The 25,016-nt window shown below is 35.2% G+C and overlaps 3 protein-coding genes, 1 long non-coding RNA gene and 2 pseudogenes across 6 annotated transcripts; 3 read left to right on the top strand and 3 right to left on the bottom strand.

Moving 5' to 3' along the window:
• Window positions 1-784, bottom strand: LOC120128138 (acid phosphatase 1-like). The gene is made up of 3 exons (XM_039145896.1): window positions 417-784; window positions 140-352; window positions 1-76 (listed from the first exon to the last, which is right to left on the bottom strand). The coding sequence occupies exons 1-3, from the start codon at window positions 782-784 to the stop codon at window positions 1-3; spliced, it is 657 nt and encodes a 218-aa protein (XP_039001827.1).
• Window positions 785-7,375: 6,591 nt separating this feature from the next.
• On the top strand, window positions 7,376-10,034 carry LOC120128140 (annotated as a pseudogene).
• An 819-nt stretch (window positions 10,035-10,853) lies between these two features.
• LOC120128087 lies at window positions 10,854-12,511 on the top strand. Of its 2 annotated transcripts, none has more exons than XR_005516603.1 (5): window positions 10,854-10,999; window positions 11,098-11,236; window positions 11,696-11,821; window positions 11,921-12,025; window positions 12,111-12,511. It is a non-coding gene; the product is annotated as an uncharacterized LOC120128087 (long non-coding RNA). The 2 variants fall into 2 exon arrangements; XR_005516604.1 differs by having other exon boundaries at window positions 10,952-10,964.
• A 1,927-nt stretch (window positions 12,512-14,438) lies between these two features.
• Window positions 14,439-16,664, bottom strand: LOC120128086 (serine/threonine-protein kinase STN8, chloroplastic-like). Of its 2 annotated transcripts, XR_005516602.1 has the most exons (5): window positions 16,079-16,664; window positions 15,829-16,002; window positions 15,139-15,543; window positions 14,675-15,020; window positions 14,439-14,595 (listed from the first exon to the last, which is right to left on the bottom strand). XR_005516602.1 is itself a non-coding variant. In XM_039145872.1 (4 exons), exons 1-4 carry the CDS (start codon window positions 16,631-16,633, stop codon window positions 14,745-14,747), a joined length of 1,410 nt encoding a protein of 469 aa, XP_039001803.1. In that variant the 5' UTR covers window positions 16,634-16,664; the 3' UTR covers window positions 14,439-14,744. The 2 variants fall into 2 exon arrangements, 1 of the variants encoding a protein (XP_039001803.1); XM_039145872.1 differs by having other exon boundaries at window positions 14,439-15,020.
• Window positions 16,665-17,966: 1,302 nt separating this feature from the next.
• LOC120128141 (high mobility group B protein 6-like) lies at window positions 17,967-18,537 on the top strand. Its single transcript, XM_039145897.1, has 3 exons — window positions 17,967-18,231; window positions 18,305-18,376; window positions 18,457-18,537. The coding sequence occupies exons 1-3, from the start codon at window positions 18,013-18,015 to the stop codon at window positions 18,535-18,537; spliced, it is 372 nt and encodes a 123-aa protein (XP_039001828.1). The 5' UTR covers window positions 17,967-18,012.
• Window positions 18,538-18,766: 229 nt separating this feature from the next.
• LOC120128142 lies at window positions 18,767-20,119 on the bottom strand (annotated as a pseudogene).
• Between the last annotated feature and the right edge of the window lie 4,897 nt (window positions 20,120-25,016).

Below are 25,016 nucleotides of genomic sequence, written 5' to 3' on the forward strand. Positions count from 1 at the left end.
TTAAGGAACACAATACATAGGACTAGGGAGTTTGAATGTGCGATTGCCCGAACATTCCCCTTTGAAAGCTTCCGTCCTGGACATAGTCAAATTCAAATAAGCTTCCTGGAAATTCCCCAGAAATGAATCTTTATCTTACCTGAAAATCACCCTTTTATAGCCCATGAATCCTTGGCTATGCAAATTATCAATGGTGGCAGTGGCTAAGGTCTCTTCGTCTCTTCCGGTGATCAAGAACACCTTAAATCCGCTGTCCACCAGCTTCTGAAACAATCCCAGTAGAGCAGGGATTTCTGGACACTCGGCCTTCATTGCCCATGCCTTGAAACCCCAGGGGTCATAGGGCTCACACCTATGTATATACAAATAAGAGAAAGTACGGAATTTGTAAATTAAAATGAAGGTATTATTAGTGCCCATATTTCTTTCTTTTGTAGTAAAGTATATTTGGTACGCAGGTGTCGTCTACGTCAAGGATCCAAGCATCCATGGCATCCTCATCCACGGTAACTTCTGCAACGTAATTCTGTATTTGTTCCACGACATAGTTAACGTCCTGCTCGTATTGCCCGCCGGTCATGTAAGTTTCGATGTGGTGGAGGCAATGAGCCGGCACCGTGCGCCATCCGCGGACTTTGTTAGCCTCCACGGCTAGCTGCCAGGTCAAGCGCTCGTTTAATCTGTCAGTTGCCCTCCTCGTTCTCCAGAAGGGATAAGAGCCGATTGCCTTGGAAAATATTGCTAAGAAGAAAAATATGAATATCTCTCTCATCCACTTCACCATTGATGATACCACACAAAGCTCCTGCTTAAACAAAACGCAAAATCAAAAACTTTAGTTCCATCGAATAGTGATCATATCTTGGCAATAATAAAAAGACATAAAGATCATTATGAGAGTATTGCAAATGTAAGCACATGAACAACTCTCGAAGACAAAGATGGTGATAAGGGATTTGGAGAGGGTGGGTTTCTGGGGTTTTATATATATAGTCAATAAACAATTGTCATAAACAAGTAAACGGACATAATATACAGGTCTTCCTACAGTGCACAAATTAGCAGCAATGGCAGCCTGATCAGTGTGATGTTTGTAACACAAAATGATAAAAGCAAAACAAAATAAAACCATGGATCTGTAGCACAAGATGAATAAGTTGAGGCTTGGAATTTTACCTAATCAAAGTAAAAGAATGAGATGGAGGGTGGAGGGGAATGCAGAAAGCTCAAGAGAGAGGCGTTATAAATAATAAGGCGCTGGTGGAAAGCCAAAAACGTGGGTGGGTTTGTCGTCAGAGAGCATAAAGAAAGGGAGCAGTGAAATGGAATTTGATGATCGACAAGAATGAAGCGCCAGCGCCACCGTCGAGTAAGGTAAAAAAGTGGGGTTGGAGTCAGAGCCCATCCACTTTCACAAAGAACTCGACTCTGGCTCTGGGGAGCTGTGTATCATCATGCATGCCTTATTCTTTACTACTACGCCTCTCTTTAATCACGCATTTATATATATTAATAACATAAAATGTTTATATCTTAAAACAACTACACCGATATTGTGTCCATCTTCATTGAGTGCATTATCTGTGATTATTATACATTAAAAGTCAACAATGTGCGAACCATTCCATGTTCGGTGTACCGATTTCAAGCATTATTTCCAACACTCGTTAATTCTCATTTAATTAGGTGATGGAAATGAAATATTGACTTGTTAGGTCATAATATCAATTCCCCAATGGGATGGAGAGTGGACAAGTGATTGAATCTCCCAGTAATTTGATTGGTTTGTCGGGGAGAAAAGTGGTAGTTAATTAGATACATGAACAATTAACTAAAAAATGGATATGCGTTGGAAACACGTAGTAATTTGATGTAAAATAAATCAAAATAATATAAAACTAAAGTTGACCCTACTGGTAGTTGTAGTAATAAAGCAAAGCAATGGAATAAAGGTGAGAAGGATTAAAGTCAAGCATATTGGATTGGATGAATGAGATAACAATAATGGAAGATGAGATAATAGAAGAAATTTATTTACATATATCCAACAAAATTATACTAATCGCATAGGGAGGATCTGACGTGAAGCGGTTAAAATACGGTGTGACTGGTTAAATAGGTGATTGGTTATATGTTTTCGCCGAAAATGTTATTTATGTTGTTAATAATAATGGTAATAAATGGAAATGTTATCATTGTATGTAAAATGGGTCAAAAAAATAGACTTTAATAATTTAGGTTAATTACTTAAAATATTATCAATCGTAATAACATAATAGGTTGCATCTATTTAACGTAATAGATTGTGTCTGTTTAAAGCTGATGAAGTCTTAGAAATATGAAAATAACTAAATAGTTTAATTACTTATTTTATTATTAATATTATCAACATATTATGTAGCGCCTAAAATGTTACTAAAATTTAAGTTGATAGGGCCTTAGAAATCTCACTATAACAAAATAAGTTAATTACTTATTTTGTTATAAATATTATCAACATATTAGGTTGTGCTTAATATGCTACCAAACTTTAAGCTGATAGGGCATTCGAAATCTCACGACAACAAAATATGTTAAATACGTATTTTGTTATAAATAAATAACATACTAGATTGCACCCAATAATATTATTGTGAATAAAGAAGTAGGTTGCTATCTGAAATATTAAAGTTGCATTTAATAAATCAGTATCGATTTAACATATTACGTATCTTTGGATGGAAATTATTTTTAAAATAAATATTGATACTATTATGATCTGATGGTCGATACTTTAGCAAATATTGATATTGTTTTCTATGAAGTTCAATATTTTAAATATCCAAACTCTTAAACTCCGTATCGATACTTAGTGTAGATGTATGGAAATTATTAATACCGATACTTAGTGTATATGTATCGATACGTATTCATGAAAATTATTAATATCCTGCATCGATACTTTAGAATTTTAGATTTTTGATGATTGTTATCGAGACTTTAAATGAAATTAAGTTGTCCCTTATTCTCATATGTAATGGGATAAGGGGGAGGTAAGATAGTAGGCTGCCCCCAACGTCATGTTGAGAGCAGCTTCCGTGAAAGACCTCCAAATTATGAAATGCCCTCCGTGGGACTCGATCCCACGACCTTAAGGTTAAGAACCTTGTGCTCTACCAACTGAGCTAGATGGTCATTTCTGTTATCGAGACTTTAACATTTGAAAATTTTGATAAATGTTAAAATATCGATAATTGATATATGATGTATCGATATTTTTGAAAAAGTTGATGAACTCCACCCCTCACATCAACCTACAAATATCGATACTTTTGAATTAAAAAAATATTTCAAACAGTTAAGTTGTAAATATTTTACCGTTTACATTATTATTATACCTTTAAACAAACCGGTAAGTAGTTTAGCGTAATAGGTAACAGTTATTTTATTTTAACCGGTTAAATTGTAAATATTTTACTGTTCACATTAATATTATACAATTAAATAAATGATAGGTAGTTTACCGTAATAGGTAGCGCTTATTTTATTTTAACGTGTTACATTATTATTATACCTTTAAACAAACCAGTGGGTAGTTTAACGTAATAGGTAGCGCCTATTTTATTTCACAGTTTACATTATTATTATACCTTTAAACGAACCGGTAGGTAGTTTAACGTAATAGGTATCACCTATTTTATTTTAACCGGTTAAGTAGTAGATATTTTACCGGTTACATTAATATTATACATTTAAACAAACCGATAGGTAGTTTAACATAATATGTAGCGTTTATTTTATTTTAACCGGTTAAGTTGTGAATATTTCACCGGTTACATTAATATTATACATTTCAACAAACCGATAGGTAGTTTAACGTAATATGTAGCGTCTATTTTATTTTAACCGGTTACATTATTATTATTATACATTTAAACAAACAGGTAGCTAGTTTAACTTAATATGTTGCGCTTATTTTATTTCACCGTTTACAATATAATTATAACTTTAAATAAATTAATAGCTAGTTTAACGTAATAAGTTGCGCTTATTTTATTTTAACCGGTTAAATTGTAAATATTTTAACGTTTACATTATTATTATACCTTTAAACAAACCGGTAGCTAGTTTAACGTAATAGGTATCGTCTATTTTATTTTACCGTTTACATTATTATTATACCTTTAAACAAATCGGTAGTTAGTTTAACGTAATAGGTTGAGCCTATTTTATTTCACCGTTTACATTATTATTATACCTTTAAACAAACTAGTAGTTAGTTTAACGTAATAGGTTGCGCTTATTTTATTTTAACAGGTTATGTTGTAATTATTATTACACTATCGATATTTTTATAACAACATTTTAATGAAAATTTTCAAATAAGTAACTTTCGATCTTTAACTTGAACAATTTTTTCAAATAAGCAAGTATCAATATTTTAATTTTCATCAACTTTCTCCAATGTTAAAGCATGAAACATAATAGAAAAAGTATCAATATTTTTTCCATTTAACAAATGTTAAAGTATAGACTATCATATCGTAGTATCGATATTTATTTTAAAAAAGTTTGTTACTTTGCAACATTCTCATTTTCTATCTATTTTTTAAATTCGAAAATATTGATATTTGTGGAGAAATATTGAAACTTTATGGCATTCTCATTTTTCATTTTTTTAAATTTGAAAGTATCGATATTTGTAGAAAAATATTGATATTTTGCGGTCTTATCATTTTTCATATCTTTTTAATTCGAAAGTATTTATACTTGCAAAAAAATATCGATACTTACCGATCAGATAAGCTTACTAGTTACACCATTATAATTAATATATTATGTATAAGTCAATGTTTTCAATTACATTAAACTAATTTTACTAAAGTTCTTTTCAAATTTTGGATTTTACTATTTTTTAATCTTATATATTAATCTACCTCTTCTTAGGGCTGTTTGTTTACTTCAGAATGATTAAGCACTGAATAATTCAAATGCTGAATGATTCAGAGACTCTGTATGAATTAGCTCTGAATGTGACATGTTGTTTGATAATGGTTCTGAATCATTCAGAATATACTTCTGTGCTGAATCATTCAGCACTGTTTTGTTGTATCAGCCAGCACTGAATCATTCAGAGGTGCGAAACAAATACGCTGAATATTAAACAATTTAACATTCAACGCTAAATAATTCTATTAAGAGACAAACAAACATCCCTTAGACAATCCCATTGCATCTCCCACCAAATGATTTCCAAAATTAAAGTCAACCACCGAATCTCTACCAATTGATACACACTATATGTCAGTTCTGCACCAATAAATATAGATGGGCTCTTTTATTCACTTAAAATTAAAAATTAATTCATAACAAACGTATTTGTATTAGAAATATCTTTTTATAAAATTATATTAAAAATTTAAAATTATAAAATTAAATCATTAATCAAAATATAAAACATTATACACATTATATAAAAATTTAAAATTTTTAGAAGTACTACCATCACTTAATATCCACTCGAACTATCCTTGAAATTAATACTTTTCATTTAATGGTCACTGAAAATATAATAATGAAGATCATCCCAGAATTTTTGAAGATTTTTCATCTGGAAGTTTCCATAAGTATGAGTTTGAATATAAGTTTACATATTTTATAGTGAATTATATCAAGGACTTTGATTTTGAATAAGGGGAAGAGTGTCATGATCGTACAATGGTCAATCTGATTTTGATGTCAACTAACGTCTTTTGTCACTTCAGATTTGTTTCAATTGTCATGAGTTTGTGTGACTTGTAAATTTATGGTTATTTTATGTAAACTATACACAATGAAGGATTTAAAATATTTTTTAAGTGTGTGTATATATATATATATATATATTAATAATTTAAATTTTATTTATATAATGAATTTTAAATTTTAAGGATTGTAATTAATAAAATAAATAAATAATAGGTAAAGTACATTAATGGTCCTCTTACTATAGAATGTTGCTTTGTTGAGTCTATGACTATTAAAAGTCATAAAATGGTCCCTCAACTATAAGAAATTGATTTGTTGAGTCATTCGACTATTAAAAGTTACAAAACAGTCACTCGGCTATTCATTATGTTCCAAACTCGTTATTTTTTGTTAAAAAATTAACGAAAATTTGAGTTGGATGTTAACTTGTTGTTTGAGATGTGATAAAATATGTTCTCATAATCTCAAATGACTATCATGTCTCATTCATAATGTTAATGTAAGTTCAAACAACCATTAATTTTTTAATGAATGTGGAGCATAATGAATAGTCATGTGACCATTTTATAACTTTTAATAGTTGAGGATTCAACAAAGCAACTATCTATAGTCGGATGACAATTTTTTAACTTTTAATAGTCGAATGACTTAACAGAACAGTTTTCTATAATCGAGGGACCATTTGTATATATAACCCTAAAAATTTTCAGATTTTAGAGTAAATATATGACCATTGTAATTAAACAACTAGTGGATGACTATTCATGCAGTTCTATCATGCACTTCTTTTTCTTATCCACATCAATATACATATACATACACACATATAGTGTATTAATTTCGACTCAAAGGGTTGATTATTGATTAAAATATAAAGATTCATATGAAATTTAAGAAGATTGGAATAAAAATACTTTAAACTTGAAAAAAAGATAAAAATTTAAATTCTTTTTAAAATGGGTTAAACTTGAACTCCAACATTTAAGACTTAAATGTTATTTAACCTGACTCGTTTTATATTTATAATTTGTTTATTATCTTAATTTAATATATTATATAAATTATATCATGTAAAAATTAAATTTATAATATTAATAATATTATATGGAAGTATTAAAATGAATATTAAATTTCTTTATGTATAAAAATAAAAATAATTTTAGCAAAATAGACATTATTATTATTATTCAAGTTAAAAAAATAAAAAATAAACTATTTTTTGTATCGTGAAATAAGCAACATGATGTAATTTTGTTGTGAGACTGAGATGATTGGTTGTATACCATATGATAATAAAACAATATATCGTTAAAAAATATTTGATTGTTGATTTTCGAAACAAAATGTGATGTGAATAAGGGTAATTTGCCATCTTGTTATTGATTATTTTTTAATTTATTTCATATTTAATAGATTAGTTACTCAATTAGATAAAATAACAGAAAAAAAAAAACGAAAAATGAAACAACTAAACACATATAGTGACCGACGGATGGGGAATTGGGAGTAAACGTCTTTGCTTAGCGTTAGTTGTTTGGCGGTTGATCTGGAGCTGTTTATACCACTCTTCTCTTCCTCTTTCTTTTTAGATGGAAGGAATGTTGCATTTAATTTCATTAATTGAGACAGGCAATTGCTAAGCATAATGATGAATAAGGGTAATCCAAGGGAGTCTCAACCTCTGACCATGGAAAACAACAATAATACTAACATTTCGGCGGCGTCAAATCATCACCGTCGTCGTCTAAGTTTGAACGGTTGCGACAATAATTTAGATCTCCTCTCAAAGAACACCGGCAGCCTCTCCTTAGCCTCCCCCGATGGTACTGACATTTTACTTTTTTTGCTTCTCCGTTTGCTTTCTTACCATCATTAGATCAGTTTGTGGGTTAGAAGCGTGCAGTTGTTAGTAAGTTTGATGTTCGGATTTTGGTTTTGAATTTTCAGTAAAACCGGGAAGACTATCACTTGGATCAGCAAACGTTAAGGATGGGCCTGATGATCTACTTTCATCTGCAGATGGAGGAAAGCATGACTACGACTGGTATGCCATTGCTACAATTACTAGTCATGTGTTTCTTTGTTGAATATTTAGACCCTAAGTTCTAATATGTAAACTTTAGTTGCTTTAGTGATCGAATGAATCATTTGGACACATTTTCTGGGCAATTTCTCACTCAATTGAGAATCAGTATTTGAAAATCTGTGTCTCTAGTTATAATAACTTCTTCTCTCATTAGGCTTCTGACTCCTCCTGGAACTCCATTTGTTCGTTCATCTGAGGGATCTAAATCTCAGTCTGCAAAGGTGTCGCTCGCTCCAAGAAGGAATTTCAAAGTTGGAACAGTTTCAACCACAAAGGCTTCAAGGGTATGCATATCTTTAGAGATAAATGTATATGCCTCAGCCCCACGAAGTTTTCAAAAACTAATTTATGTCTAATCTCTCTCTGTTTCAGTTTTCAGTTTCACAATCTGAGAGCTTAAAACCCACCAGACGCAGTCCAGTAACTCGGCCTTCTGTTTCTTCATGTAGTAACTATTCCTCAAATAGGGGCAATTCAATTCTCAATACAAGCTCGGCTTCTGTATCATCATACGCTAGACCATCCTCTCCTATTACTTGCTCGCCTTCTACAGCAAGACCTTCAACCCCATCTCCGTGCCCATCATCACGTTGCTTAACCCTTCCAAAGTTCGTTCCTCTCCAAATGGCTCTTACATTGACAAGAACAGACCCTCACAAAGTTCAAGGGCGTCAACTCCAACTTCCAGGCCACGAATCCATGCAAACTTGAACTTAACAAATGTTCGTTCAAATTCTCGCCCAACAACTCCGACACGTTGGAATTCTCTATCTTCTGAATCCAGTGCTTCACCTTCTGCTAGGCGCATTGTTTTAAATGGCCACAGTGCAGCTCCAGCATCCCGAACAAGCTCCCCAGGTCCAAAAGTCCGGCCCTTACAACATCCAGTTGGGCTCCCTGACTTTCTACTCGACACACCAGCAAACCTTAGAACAACTTTTCCTGATAGGCCAATCTCTGCTGGAAGGTCTCGGACTGGTAGTTTTTTCACCATGAAGGCAAACCAAGACGCTACAAATATGCAAGAAGACATTCATCACCATTTGTGACAAGGGGAAGACTCGCAGAACCCCATGGAAGAACTCATGTTCATTCCAATGGGCATGCATCTGACATACCTGAGTCACGGAAGAACACACCTGTGTCCGATTTAGCTACGCGGAAACATTTAAAGTTTTCAACAACTACTGCAGATAGCCCGGGATCTGGGAGGACCATCTCAAAAAAATCACCGGATATGGCTATTAGGCAAATGGTATGCCAACCCCCTTACTTTTTTTATTGAATGATTCTGTTAATTCCTATGAAGATCTGCCTGTTCCAAATGTTAGCCATTTGATGTGTTCTAGAACCTTTTCTTTTCTTAAGCATGTGCTAAGCAATTTAAATGTGGCCAAGGGGTAGGAATAGTATCATACAAGTAGATAGTAATTGTTGGTTTTCTCCTCAAATCAAATATTTTTTTTTATAGATAACTTCTATATGATCCAAAAGTTTTATAAGAAGTTGTCACTTGTCAGTGTCTCGAATTTGAATCTGGATTTCTGGTTAATAGCTGGGAGTTACAATCGTATGTTTAACAGTTGGAATTGTTTGTGACCTTTCCGATAGATGATTCTGCCCTAGTGAAAGACTGAATCATGTATGTTAATAAAAAGTGTTCTTACTTCCCTGGGATATATGTACTCTATGATGTATAATAATCTTAACACCATCCATAATCTCCAATGCAGGACGTGAGAAATGGAACAGGGAACACTCGGTCCTTTACAAGCACAACTCTGTTTCCTCAGAGCATTCAATCTGGTTCTGCTAAACCCCAATCTCATCGTTCCTTAAGTGCTCCAGACTCGGAATATTGCAACAGAGGCCCTAGTAGGTTAAAAAACGGAGACTTGTCTGAGAATGGAAATAGTATTACCAGAGCTGCAGAGAATGGAAGTAATTCCCATGACAGGAGATGCTCTACCAAATTAAACGAGTTGGACATAGATGAGATTAGCCGATATGATGTTATATTGCTAAAAGAGGACTTGAAGAATACGAACTGGTTGCATAGTATCGATGATACATCTGAACGATTTTCCATCTCTGATAGTGGATTTGTGCCTCTGCCTGAACCTTTTGGCCTGTTATAATATCTTTTGCTTAATTCCCCATCTATTTTGATGCCTATAATCTTGTCTCTTATAAATAAATATTGGGTTATTCTGCAAGAGTGTAGAAATCTGTAGCAGGTGTTTATACAAAAATAATAATATTGGATATGTAATTAATTGGTCTTGTATTGCTCATTTGATTGCCTGCAAATAGCCAAACATAGTTTTAGCGTGTTTGTTGTTGTCGTCATCGCCATGGAGGGAATCGGAACCTTTGAATAGCTAAATTTGTTTTGATTTTTAAGGATAAGGTGGTTTGAGCAAAACCAAGACATCCACATAGGCTTGAATTGATTAAAAGGCCTGTGGCGACTGACGATGTTGACTGCTCCCCAGATCATGTGGCTGTGGCTGTGGAGGGGCCACACTTCTCGCTGCAGACCATGATTGGGGTGTAGGTGGATCCAGAGATTAGATTCTTATCATCCCGGTTCTCTCTATTCTGTTATGTTTAAAATAAAGAACTCGTTTTCTATTATACCTATTAGTCTTTTTTTAACAGGTTGTTTCTAAATGACGTGTAACTAAGAACCAATCAGAACGTAGCATCTGTGAATGCTGCAAATTGTGGATAATATAATTTTAAAAGAGTATTAAAAAAACCTGATTTGCATGTAGTTTTCACAATATTTTCTTTATTTATTTTGAAATTTTGCTTTCTAAAATCATTTATATATTTTTTAACTTTAAAATATAATACCAAATTGTCACGTCATCATCTATTTAACGTAAAAAAATTAATAAGGTCAACGAAATACAAATTCGGGGGTAGAAAAAAAATCCAAGGATCAATATGAAATAAAAGTGTTAGTTCAGAGGCCAAATATATATTTAAGCCATAATCAAAAAGTAATATAGCTTCGTTGCTGAATTATTGAGTGGGGACATGACCGTCAGATTCTGATATCTGTGGAAGAATAATAAGCTTCGGAAGCCCTAATTGCAAAATTGCTCTCTCTGTGTCTTAGTTTGAAGCTTCAAGGGATTTGCTGGTGGAGAGGAGGATAGGGATCTCTCTGCCTTCAAAGTTTGATCCTTGAATTCAAAGCTTTTTCTTTTCTAACGTGTTCTTCCCTTCTCTCTTTTTAGCTTTGTTTTCGTTTCTTGTTTTATCTCTCTCTCCAGGCTCCTGTCCATTTAGAAAGAATTTTGTCTTGTCCTCTGTTCTGCTGCGTTCTTTGCTGTTCGAGCGTCATGGCTTCAAAGCGGATTTTGAAGGAACTCAAGGATTTGCAGAAAGATCCACCAACTTCTTGCAGTGCTGGTAACATTTCATCTTCTACCGCCTAACGTCAATATATCTTTACCAACAATAACATACTTTGATCTCATTGTTTGTGTTGCTTACCCTACCTTTTTCATTTATTTAACTGCGTACTTAGTTTTAGCTTATGAATAAATCGATTAAAAATTTAAAACCCTAAAGCTCCAAACTTGACTCCATGTATTTGCTTTAGCTCGTTTGCCCTTATATACGTTCCGGCTGCTTATTGCTGAAAATGAAGGTTTTCATCATGAAAAATGAGCAAATCCCTTCCTTAGGCCTTGATCTTCATGTGGTCTTTATGCCTTCCAACTTGATTTTGATTTAATCGGCAAGCTTTTCGGTTCCTATACTAGAATTATGATCTGATTCAGACTGTTCATTATTATTATCTGAACTTAGACTTGTGCATCAATGGATGTCATTTTGGTAAACTTTGGATGTTTTTTTTGGTAATAGGTCCTGTAGCTGAAGACATGTTTCATTGGCAAGCAACAATCATGGGCCCTTCGATAGCCCTTATGCTGGAGGTGTATTTTTAGTTACGATTCATTTTCCTCCGGACTACCTTTCAAGCCTCCTAAGGTAATTTACTTCACCCGCGATGTTTTACTCTAGTGTTGATGATTGTTCGTGTGACACACTATACGCTCTTTTCATGTACAATGCTGTTCTGTTGTATAGGTTGCATTTAGGACCAAGGTCTTCCATCCAAACATCAACAGCAACGGGAGCATTTGTCTTGATATCCTAAAAGAACAATGGAGCCCTGCACTAACCATTTCCAAGGTCTGTCCTTACTCCTGCTAATATCATGGTTAAAATAGTATAATGTATAAACATTGTCAACAAAACTAACACTGGTGCAAAACAGGTTCTGCTCTCAATCTGTTCATTGCTGACTGATCCAAACCCCGACGACCCACTTGTTCCAGAGATTTCTCACATGTACAAGACTGATCGGTCCAAGTATGAAGCGACTGCACGCAGCTGGACCCAGAAGTACGCTATGGGATGACAGTGATCATTGTGTAATACCTATTGGCTTTTGTATGTTGTCAAATGTGTCAAACAAAGTGATGTTTTCTTATGGGAAGGGAGGTGGTGTTTTCCTAAAGGAACTTGTCATTTTGTTCATGCTTTGAGTGGGAGGATATGGACATTCTTTTATACTTTGCACGCATTGTAACTGGTGTGAAACCTTTGTTTTGATCAATGTTGAAGTGGCTGTCAAAACCCTTGTTTCGTTCAATGTTGAAGTGCTTCAGATCTACACTGCTCAATGCTGGAAATTGATATCTTGCAAGGCAAGGTAGGGTTATTGTTATAAGAAAGGTGGCTTTTGTTGCCATTCTATGAAAGCCATATGAAGCATTGTGTATATGCAGTCCGAAACATTTCGTACATTGAAAATGGACAACATGAAGTGCAGGGTAAGGGTAATTATCAAGAAACTGAAGGTGTTTTTTTAGTTGGTATTTTCCATGTTCGTCTTAGATCTATATTTAAGATTTGTGGCTGTCTCTCGTCCTTAAAACAATGTTGTTTCTAAAGTTTGATCTTGTATCACAGAGAAATTGAACTTTCACTCTTGGTTTAATCATAAAAGCTTTGCTTTATGGAATTTTTTTATGGCCATGGCATATGACATAGGGCAAATGGCGATTGAACCGCTAACATAGATGTAACTTCAGATATGGAACATAACCAAGATCACCACCAAATAAGGGGCAAGTTATTTTGACCAAATAAAAAACTTTGATAATGGTTTAGTTGACATTGCTTCAAGAATACAAATTTCAGTAATTATATGTACATTTTGGTCACATGCAATGCAAGTTTTAAGAATTGCATCTTAGGAGAACTCATTGAGTGATCTCATTGGTAAAAGAGAATGTTATTCTCTCCAGAGTACTTGAGCGAGCAATTACATTTGTAAATTGTTGTACATTGCTACTGGTTAAGAAAGATTTTGAACATATATATTCTTTTTTATGTTGATATCATATTATTTGTTTTCCACTTTTAAATTCCTAGCGCTCACTATTTGCAATTCGAAGGGAAGGCAGATAATGGGTGGCAGACCAAAGCAAGAATTTTGTAATCTTAGCATCGAAGCTAGAAACTTATTATGCAATCTTCCATACTCTTGTTTCAAAATTTCAGGCATATCCATTAACAATTACGATTAGTGTTGTATTTGGATAAACATTGTTCCGTACGAGATCATGTATATATACGTATTGCCAAAGTTTAGCTTTTGGGTCAGTTTTTAGTGCCATGGATACTAGCGCGATAAGTTTCATTCTTTCATTCGTCTTTTTCATGACTTTCCTCCAAAATTTGGGTCACTTTTGCCAGTTGGATTTGCAGATCAACTCTGTTTATGTCTGTTAGTTTATTTATTATTTGACAATGTAGGCAGTGCTAAGTTAATACATTCACAAACATAACTTACAAGAATGATCCGACAATTTTCGCTTGGGAACTTACGAACGAACCTCGATGCAGCTCCAGGGATACACTGCAGATTGGTTTGTCATGGTAAAACTAGTTCTGCATATGACCATATTGATTTACATTCTGAAGACACGAAATTTTTACTGTTGGTATCGTGTTTTAGTCATGGATAGCAGAAGTGGCAGAATGCTTGAAGAGCCTCGATGCAAAACAGTTGGTTGAAATCAGAGTAGATGGATTTTACGCCTCTTAGCACCTGCAAGGACTCAGTTCAACCTGAATTCATATGCAACTCAAGTTGGAACTGACTTTATAAGAAACCATCAGGGTCTTGGCATTGATTTTGCATCGGTTCACATTTATGAGGATTCCTGGTAAAGCTTATCACTCGGTTTTGGATTCATGTTTATGTGTACAGCATCTTCTTGATAGATGATCTAATTGATTTGTGAAGGATTTCACAAAATATTTCCTATGTTCATCTCCAATTTACAACATCATGGATGGAAGCACACATGGAAGATGCAGAGAAATACATAGGGATGCCGGTTATCTTCTCCAAGTTCGGTGCATCTGTGAAAGACACTGGCTACAACTCATCATTCCAAGACACCCTTATTAGCGCGGTGTATATATAAGACACTCTTAAACTTGACAAAGAACGGCGGGAGTGGGGCAGGGAGCCTCTTATGGCAGCTGTTCCCCGATGGAATAGACTACATGAACCATGTTCTGACATTGATTGAATAAAACAAATTTCCAATTTAAAAATGAAAATGTACGACTTCGGATATCGAATCAGCTATTAGAAATAATATCAATGGTGTAATTGTAACAGCTGCAGGGTATGTCAAAAGTGTAAGTTCATTTTGAATGCATTGAGCAGCTTGTGGAGAAGGCTGGCAAGGATCAAAAGAAATAATAATGGAAGTATCTCGAAAGCGCAAAGATTTACTCACTCCGCCAGAGGCACATTACGTTAGTTAAAAGCCGAATTTTGAAAGAACAGCGGCCGCCTGGTCACCACCCAACAAAAAGTAAGGATGCCTCAAGCAGCAGCAGCAGATAAACGTCCCCTTCTAAGGAAACCTCTTTGTGAAATCAGTTTTGTCGCTAGGTCCCATCCTCGACCAGACTCAAGATCCAAGATTGTCAAATCCGGCCTTAACCGTGTTCTCTCCCTCCATTTGTTCAAGTCATATTGAACTGCTTTTATTTCTGAATTAAAGTTCTTTAAATATGCTTCTGATCTTAGGGAAGGTATTGCCATTTGTAGGAGCGCGATGCCGGCAGAATACATATCAAATAGATCAGGACTGTTGAGCTGCAACAATGATTACAGATTATAATCTGCACTTTGCAAATATATGTAGCTCCGGGAAGCATTAGATCATCGATACATTCATCGCCATAAAGGAAACGAGAGAGGAAGATTCTTGTACCTGCCACAAGATCGGAGAAAGAAGAGCAGCAATTGGTTCCGGAGGAGGACTTGGAGTTTCCTCTGGTAGGACATATAACTCAGGGGGACAATAGTCGGGATCAAGCAGCGTACGGTTTGGCACATAGTTCTTGCCAATGCGAAGGTCTGTTGCTGCCCCAAAATCTATGAGTTTGATCCGTCCGCGCTTCGTCACCACGATGTTGGCCGGCTTTACATCACGGTGAACAATACCTGTGTCATGAATTTTCTTAAGCGAAGTAATAATCTGTCGCATTATTTGCTTGATGATCAATGCATTCCGTTTAACAGATTCCACTCCTTGCAGTACACGTCCAAACATGACAGACTCTATGTTTAAAGGGAAGCTGCGATCTTTCAAGTAATCAGCAAGGGTGCGATCTCCCTGTCACAATGAAATTCTTAAACAATTAGTGCCGAGCCGAGAAGAAGAATCCTTACATGAACTGATAATTGTTCAATAATCTGCATCCATTTAGATTGATAAAGAAACGTTAACCTAAGGTACAATACAAGTTTCAGGAAGACTTAACCAGTAGATACATCATATAGGCAATACAACTTTACTGCATAAAACCATCCCCAGTATCATTTAATCTAAGTAGAGTTGATTATGACTTGAAACTAGGAAACTAGATGAAATTTTCATGTTTATAACTGGCTATAGTACCTCAAATTTCCAAACAAGCCACTTCCCACCCTTGATGAACTGTGAATTGTTTTGATCAGCAACAAAACTTCCTAGGAACTCAGCACATGTCTCAGGGGCTGCTCTTGAAAGCCTGTAATTAAACCATTCTTCATAATCTCCAAATTCTTCAGCTCCTTGCACACCAACTTTAACCTGCAGATTCCCAAAGCATCAAAGTTATAGATATATTCAAATATGCATGCAGAAATATGATCATCAGAGCAGTTACCTTTTTGAGAATGACCTTTTCTTTAAACCTATCATCATTAACCAGCGCTGTTTTTGCTTTTCCTCTTTTTGGAACTCTTTCTTCAGGTGAAGCATTCTTGGGAACAATCACACCAGAATAAACAATACCAAAAGACCCTTCCCCCAGCTTATCCCCAACCAGAAAATCACTCCTCTTCAAGCTCCTCCTGCCAGTCAAGTTGTCAAATCCTAGTTGAAGAGGAGCAAGAAGGTAAGCATCAATGGCACCTACAAGAACACCGGGCCTTGCAGTCAAATAAATCCATGTGAGACCTGCAAAAACAATGAAACCCCATTTCTGCACATCCGTTAGTTCACCGGTAACCGTGTCCAACTCGGATTTGATGATGGGGAATTGAGACAAAGACTGCTCCAACAAATCATCTGGGAACGCACTGCATCTTCCTGGTGTACTTTTAAGACTCTTTGTGAAGGAAAAATGGTTAACTTGGGAAATAGACTTGAGAGGAGAGAAGCAAAGAATCCTATGATTCTGCTGAAGCGTAGCTGAAGTTGGACACAGCAAGGAAGCCATAGTGGTTAATTCTCGATCTCTGTCTGTGTTTAGAATTAAAGCGTCAGCACAAGGGCCAGAGGCTGGTCTTTTTCCACGAGTGTTGCATAGTTTTATCGGCTTAGAAGGATTTAATTTGTGTGGATGTTAATAAAAATCGCCCCTTCCCAATCAGCACAAAGCTGATATCTTTAACAGCCACCCACACCAGGGCCTTGATCAAATGATTATGCAATTTAACATTAAAAATTTTGGGGTTGAATCCCACTGGCCGGTCTTATCCTTCAAATTTTTTTTTGATCCATGAACTCTTTTAAAAAAATGATTTTATAAGATTGACTCGAATAAAAACATGTATGATTCGAGTTCAAATATCCATCCTTATTTTCAACCCATAAATCTAGAGAGGTTGAAAATATTATACAATGAAAAAAGTGAAGAATCTTCCCAACATATTGAAATAAAACGTTTATAGTTTAAACAATGTGAGATGCATAAGAAATGAATTTTGTATGCATAGTTGTGATAAGAATAAGTCAATGATTTTATTTCTAGCATTGCTCAAAATATACCATTCATCTTATATTTTCGTTTTATTTTAATAAAAAGTAGATTGAAGTCCATAAAAACAGATCAAAATCATTAAGAATGAAGTAAAACTATCATGTTATTAGGATAATATAAAATTACTTGAGAAACAAGTGATATTATAAACAAATAATATCATTAATAATTTTATTTTCCGTTATTTTTAGTGCTATTCTTTATAAGCTTGCAGAACCCAAGAGAACATAGTGAGACATCTCACCATCATGGATTTTGTCTTCACGTCCATTTAAATTTCTAACTCTGAATCTCACCAACTCCTCTGTTCTTTTGCTCACTCCCTTGATTACCATCCACCCAACACATGAATGATAATCATCTAACAATTCCTTTAACATATTTTATTATCCGAATTCAAGTTTTGTTCTTCGATTTCATGTCCTATAATCAAACTATATTCTAAATAAAAGTTATGTTTTTAATAATTTTAATTATTATTTTTCCTGCAAAAAAAGAGGAAAATAGTAGCCGTTAGTTTGTTAATTGTTAGTATTCAAATTCATAGTGTTAATTTTATCAGTGTCTCTAATTTTTTTTTTTTTTTGTAGCTATTGGCTTGCCTGCGTCGGCTATTTGTTGTTTCTCTTGTCAAATCAAAATCCCATATTTCTAGCAATGGCGACGGCTCGTTTTCATCTCACCCGACGCATGCCTCTCCACCCACTCGGCAATACTACTAATAATAATGCTGCTGCCACTGACAGTGTCTGTTGTCGAATCCCAAGCAAGAGTATTGGGTGTTCAATTCCAACGACCGGAACTTGAACCATCAATATCCCACCGCCACTGAGAAGATGGAGACGGAGTCGTTGCCGGAGAAGCTCAGTGCCTTCAGGAAGAAGATGGAGCGGCTTAGATTGGACAAGGAGAATACGGAGAAGTTGTTGAAAGAGAGGGATGCTGTGTTGCTTTTACAAATGAAGGAGATCCAAGAGAGAGACCAGACTCAGAGACACCTGGAGGTCCAAGTTGATAGGCTCTTCAGACTCAAAGAGCTCAAATCCTATTGCATGGTAATTCATTCAAGCATTTTCTCAAACATGTTAAACAACAATTCATTGTTTCTATTTCCATGTTTTGAAACAGAGGATATCTCCATTAAAATCACTTAGGGAAAAACAACGGGGTGGTTGGAACAATAACGAGATTCATTCGCTGGTAAGTGTTGTTTTAAGTGACACCGCAATTCCACGTATTATTTCTTTCTCTTTATCTCTATTTTTTCAAATATTCTTCAGGAAATTAGAGATGATGAAAACCCATGGCAGAGTTCAACCCCATCCAATGCTTCTCAAATTGTTAGAGAAAATAAGGATTAAAGACCTTCTTGCTATCTTTATTGTCATTTTCAAAGCAAATGCTACAATATAATATCTCATTATAGTGGTAAATCATATTCTTGTTAATAGGCATGGCATGTTCATCTTTTACTATAAATCTTATACTTCTTTCAGTCATTTACCCAAGGTGATTACAACAACGAATGGCAAAAAAATTGATGAAAAATTTCATTAAATGGCAAAAAGGACAAAATATAATGAAAATGACCTAATTCTTTGAATAGATATAGTCGTCCGTTGACCACAAGGATTGATACACAGGGGTCATACTAATAAGCGATCCCGGCTTTATTTCTCCCAGAAGAACCTTCCTCCTTAAATCTGGATTATTTGGATCCGTCAAGTTGGACATTATTGCACTGTACTTATGCTGCTGTGTGCCATATGTTTTACCCAACGTCAAAAACATGGCAGTTTCTACACTTAACGTAACCTGGATGGGATCACAAGCATTCACTTGATTCAACATCTCTTCATCGTCAATCTCATCAGCAACGATAGAAAATGCCTCTAAAAGAATCTTCCGGATTTGATTAACTTTTGAGCAATGGATTCAGCTTTGGAGCACTCTTTGCATTTGATCTCTGCTCAATATTAATCTTGTTAATCTCACCAGTCGCAGTCTTGTCAGCCATTGTAGTATTTCCATTTGCTTCATTTTCCCCAAGTTTGACGGGCTTAGTGGGAATGCCTTTAGACTTTCTGATCAATGACATCTGCTTCGGAGCACTCTTTGCATTTGATCTCTCATCGATATAAATCTTGTTAATCTTACCAGTCGCCATTGTAGTTACTGCCTTTTCCACAACATTGATGGGCTTAGTGGGAATGGCTTTAGACGTTTTGTGAATCTGGAAGGTGCCATTTTTCTTTCTCTTGGCAATCTCTTGAAGAAGAAGTTTTTTTCCACGACTCAAGTAAGTTGGAAGCCACTGTATGGATCTTCTCCCTGGGATGCACCGTGAGACGTCGAAGCCTTTTCCCAACCTTTGTAAAATGAAAAGCAAGAAGAAACAGAATGTGATGGTTATGTTCCCATCAATTCAAAACACGAAGAAAGGAGAACAAGTTTGAAAAATATTACTACAATATTTCCCCCAACTTCCCATTCATCCATTTCTCTATCACTCATTGAATATCAGCAGTCAAAATCATACTAAAGCATGGGAGCCTTACTTTGATAAAACCATAATACATTCAAGAATTCTTGTATTTAGTACGAGAAACAGTGGAATTTAACTGTCATTCGATTCTTTATTTTATTTTTGGTTCAACACTATGCTACATGAAATTAATAACGATAAACTCAGAAAGAAAATAAACCCTTACATAAAATTATCCGTTCATCGAAATTTTAATTGCAACATATAAAACATTAATTTAGGGAAGTAACAAACCTTAGTAGAAAGAAGAATGCCTAAGTGACGGGAAAAGCCTTGAGCAGGTTCAAGGCGTCGACGCATCTTGAGACTTCGGGGCCGTTGGAGGAAACAGCATTGGAGATGGCCAAATCAGCGGCTGTACTGGCGGCCTCAAACAAATCCACAAGCTCTCTCTCCATTACCCAAAATCAGAATAACCATAGACTGAAGAATGCAAGGTCAGGACGGATGCGGACGACTCTACTTTTATAGACCAATCTTGGTCTTCGTGGCCGGGCCCAAGTCTAGCTTCATCAACACCGTGCATCCCAAGTTTTAGTTGATTTCCGTGGTTTAGTTTAAGTAGGATCGGGTTAATTTATATTATTTTCAATTTTAATTTAAGTTCATGACATTTTAAATTATTTGTTTAAACTAATTTGAGTGGTTATAATTAAATCTATTGAGAGGAATTTCAAAATTTAGGTTATTTTTAGGTTACTTTTATTATATGAAATAATAATTTTTTTAAGATATAGATATAAATAATGATATATTGTAGTAATTAAAATTAATCAATCATATATATTAATTTAAATTTTTTAATAGCACAAATCAACGATTTTGGTGGTAAAATAATTGTTGTTATTTATTAATGTCACATATGCGAGTAATAGAAATACCAAGTGATTGAGATTCATTTTTTAATAGATACTATGTACTTATCCCATTTTAATAAAAAATAATTAATAATTATAATATATTTTATTATAATTCTAATTGTTAAAAATTATTTGATGGTTAGACTAAGATGATAGTTCTTACAATAATATATATATATATATATATATATATATATATATATATATATATATATATGAGTATTTTCAACATGCGCTCGCGCGCACATATATATATATATATATAAGATTTATGAGATATAATGAATTACATGTATTTATTTACAGATAGACATATGTCACGTTAGATTAGGTTTTCGTTGATCCTACCTTAATCAAGTATATAATCATCCATCTATCGTCCAAATCAATACAAATTTAGAGAGGTTTCACTTGACCCAAAATCATACCTGCTTTTTGAATTAAAATTTACATATGGTCCAACACAAATATGTTGCGGAAGACGGCTATCGGATAGAGCAAAATCGCAATTGATAATTTGAGAAAATAAAAATGAAGATAAAAGAGACACAAAATTTATGTGGAAACCCCCTAAATAATATAGGGTAAAAACCACGGACAACGGTAGAAGAATTTCACTATGAGAAAATAGGAATTACAACTTCTCTCGATCTACCAAGGAGAAAACAATGATAATTCTCTCTTGATAAAAAAGAGAAAACAACTCTCAAGAAACTCTCTAAATTCTCTCTAGTATTGGAAGAAAGCTATAATGTTTTAGGATGATTTTGAAGCTAAATGAGCTAGGGTATTTATAGTAGAAGCTTTAAGAACTAATCTTGAAAATACCCTAAAAGTACAATGACTAAATGTGTAGTTTTACCATCCATGAATTTCAACCAAAATTGCAGCCATCTTTGAATCAATAGCCGCCGGCTGCTAGCCATTGTTTTAGGCTTTTATTTTTAACAATCTCCTACTTGAAGATTTGATTGAAACAATCATATCTTCACATCATTCTTTCTACCTTATACCATCATGTTGCTTATGTTTCTGACAGGCCACAAGAGGATCGACACCAAGTAAATTTATCAGCATTGATCACCTTCGTCATGAAATCTGATATGTTGTCTTTGGTATGGATCTTCTGCATATCTATCGTTCCTTCTTCCACCTTTTCACGAATGAAATGGTATTGAAATCGTATGTGCTTTGTTCTTGAATGAAATGCTAGATTCCTTGCTAGATGCAAGGCGCTTTGACTGTCACAAAACAGAGAGACGTACTCTTGATTGTGCCCAATATCCTCCAATAGCATCTTCAACTAAATTGCTTCTTTACTGGCTTGTGTAGCTGCTACATATTCTGCCTCTGTTGTGGATGTAGCCACAACTGACTGTAATTTTGAAACCCAGCTTACAGCTCCACCAATAACTTTGAACACATATACTGTAGTAGATTTGCTTTTATCCAAATCCCCTGCATAGTCAGAATCTACATATCCATTGATTAGTAAGTTTGATCCTCCGTAACATAATGCAACATTTGAGGTCCCTTTGATGTATCTCAGGATCCACTTTACTGTATTCCAATGCTCTTTGCCTGGATTCGCCATGTACCGACTAACCACTCCCACTGCTTGTGCAATGTCTAGTCTTGTGCATATCATAGCGAACATCAAACTTCCCACTACTGATGCATACGGTACTCGAGACATCTTCATCCTCTCTTCTTCACTGCTAGGACTCATACTGGAGGATAATTTGAAGTTAATAGGAAGAGGGGTATAAATTGGCTTACAATCTTGCATGATGAATCGTGACAAAATTTTCTTCAAGTAATTCTTTTGTGAAAGCCAAATCTTCCTATTACTTCTGTCTCGGTGAATTTGCATCCCTAGAATCTTGTTTGCTGATCCCAAGTCCTTCATTTCAAATTCCCTAGCCAGTTGTGCCTTCAATTCTTCAATATGATCTTTGTTGGGTCCTGCAACCAACATATCATCCACGTACAACAGCAAAATAACAAAATCGTTAACACCAAACCTCTTGAAATAAGCACAAGGGTCTGCATTAAGTCTGTTGTATCCAAGGCACATAATGAAAGAATCAAATCTCTTATACCAACACCTCAGCGCCTGCTTTAGACCGTAAAGAGATTTGTTCAACCTGCAAACCAAGTTCTTCTTTTCTTTTTCTTCAAAACCTTCAGGCTGAAGCATATAAATTTATTCTTCAAGATTTCCATGAAGAAAAGCTGTTTTAACATCTAGCTGCTCTAGATGTAAGTCCAATGTAGCACACATTGCCAAAACTACTCGAATTATTGTTAGTCGAATCACATGAGAAAATATTTCATTGAAATCAATACCTTCTTTTTAACCATATCCTTTGACCACCAGTCTTGCACGATACCTCTCAACTTGATCGTCACCATTTCGCTTGATTTTGAAGACCCATTTGTTACCAATTGGCTTCCTTCCTTATGGTAGTGGCACAAGGTCCCATGTATTATTTTTATGAAGGGCTTCAATTTCTTCTTGCATCACCATCATCCAGAGTGAAGCATATGAGTTGTTTATTGCCTCCTCGTATGTTGATGGCTCACCGTCCTCTGTTAAAATGCAGTATGCAATATTACCTTCTATAACATAATCTGAGTGCCAATTGGGACGTCTTCTCACACGATCTGATTGACGAGTTGTTGGTGCTTCAGAACTCTCTGGTTTTTGTTCATCATGTGCTGGTTTTGCTTCAGAAGAATCTCCTTGTTCAAACTCTTTTTCCACATGTATCTGAGTAGTCTCTGAATTTTCAGCGCTATCATCGTCTTCTTTTCTTTGTAGTTTATCTTCTACAAAGATAACATCTCTACTGATGATCACTTTGCGGGCAGTGGGATCCCACAAGCGATACCCCTTTACTCCATCAGCATACCCCAAGAATTTGCATTTCCTGGATTTTGGATCCAACTTTAAAATTTCTTGGGAGTTGTACATCACGTACACTATACTTCCAAATACATGGAGGTTTGAATAATTAGCTGGTTTTCCAGTCCACATCTCCATTGGTGTCTTCAGCTCTATTGCAGTTGATAGAGCTCGATTCACCAAATAACAGGTGGTATTGACTGCTTCTGCCCAAAATGATTTTTCTAGGACTGCATCTCTCAACATTGCTCTTGTTCTTTCTAACAAGGTTCTGTTCATCCGCTCTGCTACTCCATTTTGTTGAGGAGTGTTCACCACTGTGAACTGTTTTTTGATGTCTTCTTTCCTGCAAAAGTCATCAAATTCTTCGCTTGTGTATTCTCCTCCATTATCTGTTCTGAAACACTTGATCTTATTTCCAGAATCAAGTTCCACCTGCGCTTTAAAGTTTTTGAAAGTTGAAAACACATCTGACTTCTTTTTAATAGGGTACGCCCAACATCTCCTGGAGTAGTCATCAATAAATGAGACAAAGTATTTTGCTCCGCCAAGGGATGTAACCAGTGCTTGCCATACATCAGAGTGAACCAATTCTATAACACTTTTGCCTTTAGAATTTGATGTGTTAAATTTCAACCGGTGTTGCTTACTTGTTATGCAATGCTCACACAAAGTAAGTGATACCTTTGTTAAGTCTGGAAGTAGCTTTTACTCCACAAGGACTTTCATTCCTTGTTCTGACATGTGTCCAAGTTTCTGATGTCATAGCATTGCAGAATCTAAACTACATGAGGCAACAGAGGCTTCTGCTTCTAGCAAAGCCTCTCCCTTTAGCATGTACAAGTTTGATGCTATCTTTTCGCCTTTCAGCACCACAAGCGCTCTACGGAACACCTTCATGATTCCTTTACGTGTTTCAATCTTGCTTGCATTATTATCCAACAATCCGTAGGATAATAAATTTTTCTTCAGGCCTTTCACGTGCCGCACATCTCGAACAACTTTAATTGTTCCATCATACATCTTCAATTTGATGGTTTCCACACCAACGATCTCTAAGGCATGATCATTGCAACTATACACAGATCCTCCTGAGATAGGTTCATAATGATGAAACCATTCTCTTCTTGAGGTCATGTGATATGTTACTTCCGAATCAATGAGCCATATATCTTCATATCTTTTTCTACCTTCCACGGTGGTTGACGCTTCACAACATAGAGCATCTCCATCATCTGAAGTGTTTGCGGTATTGCCTTGTGGATTGGAGTTTTTATTTAGACTCCAACAATCATTCTTCAAATGACCTTTCTTTCCACAATTGTAACACTTTAAATTCTTCTTGCTCCTCGACTTCGATCTACTATATTTGTGACTGTTGCTTTGGCCAAGTTCTGTTGATCTCCCTCTTATCGTTGTCATCGTTGTCAATGCTTCTGCTTGTTGCAGATTTACTTATCTGTTTTCCTTGTTCTTGCGCCGATTTTCTTCTTGTAGAACAGCAGCTGCAACGTCATCGAAGACTAG

The sequence above is a fragment of the Hibiscus syriacus genome, unplaced genomic scaffold, assembly GCF_006381635.1.
Source record: "Hibiscus syriacus cultivar Baekdansim isolate YM2019G1 unplaced genomic scaffold, ASM638163v2 tig00110474_pilon, whole genome shotgun sequence".
NCBI classification, from domain to species: domain Eukaryota; kingdom Viridiplantae; phylum Streptophyta; class Magnoliopsida; order Malvales; family Malvaceae; genus Hibiscus; species Hibiscus syriacus.

What these genes read in the sequence shown, in the direction of transcription:
- LOC120128138 (XM_039145896.1), bottom strand. Translation starts at nt 784, where the DNA reads ATGGTGAAGTGGATGAGAGAGATATTCATATTTTTCTTCTTAGCAATA. An exon ending in TACAAAAGAAAGAAATATGG is followed by an intron (nt 353 to 416) that starts GCACTAATAATA and finishes GTATATACATAG; the next exon opens with GTGTGAGCCCTATGACCCCT. An exon ending in TATAAAAGGGTGATTTTCAG is followed by an intron (nt 77 to 139) that starts GTAAGATAAAGA and finishes GACTATGTCCAG; the next exon opens with GACGGAAGCTTTCAAAGGGG.
- LOC120128086 (XM_039145872.1), bottom strand. Translation starts at nt 16,633, where the DNA reads ATGGCTTCCTTGCTGTGTCCAACTTCAGCTACGCTTCAGCAGAATCAT. An exon ending in AAAAGGTCATTCTCAAAAAG is followed by an intron (nt 16,003 to 16,078) that starts GTAACTGCTCTG and finishes GGGAATCTGCAG; the next exon opens with GTTAAAGTTGGTGTGCAAGG. An exon ending in TTTCTCCGATCTTGTGGCAG is followed by an intron (nt 15,021 to 15,138) that starts GTACAAGAATCT and finishes TCATTGTTGCAG; the next exon opens with CTCAACAGTCCTGATCTATT.
- LOC120128141 (XM_039145897.1), top strand. Translation starts at nt 18,013, where the DNA reads ATGGAGACGGAGTCGTTGCCGGAGAAGCTCAGTGCCTTCAGGAAGAAG. An exon ending in AGCTCAAATCCTATTGCATG is followed by an intron (nt 18,232 to 18,304) that starts GTAATTCATTCA and finishes GTTTTGAAACAG; the next exon opens with AGGATATCTCCATTAAAATC. An exon ending in ATAACGAGATTCATTCGCTG is followed by an intron (nt 18,377 to 18,456) that starts GTAAGTGTTGTT and finishes AATATTCTTCAG; the next exon opens with GAAATTAGAGATGATGAAAA.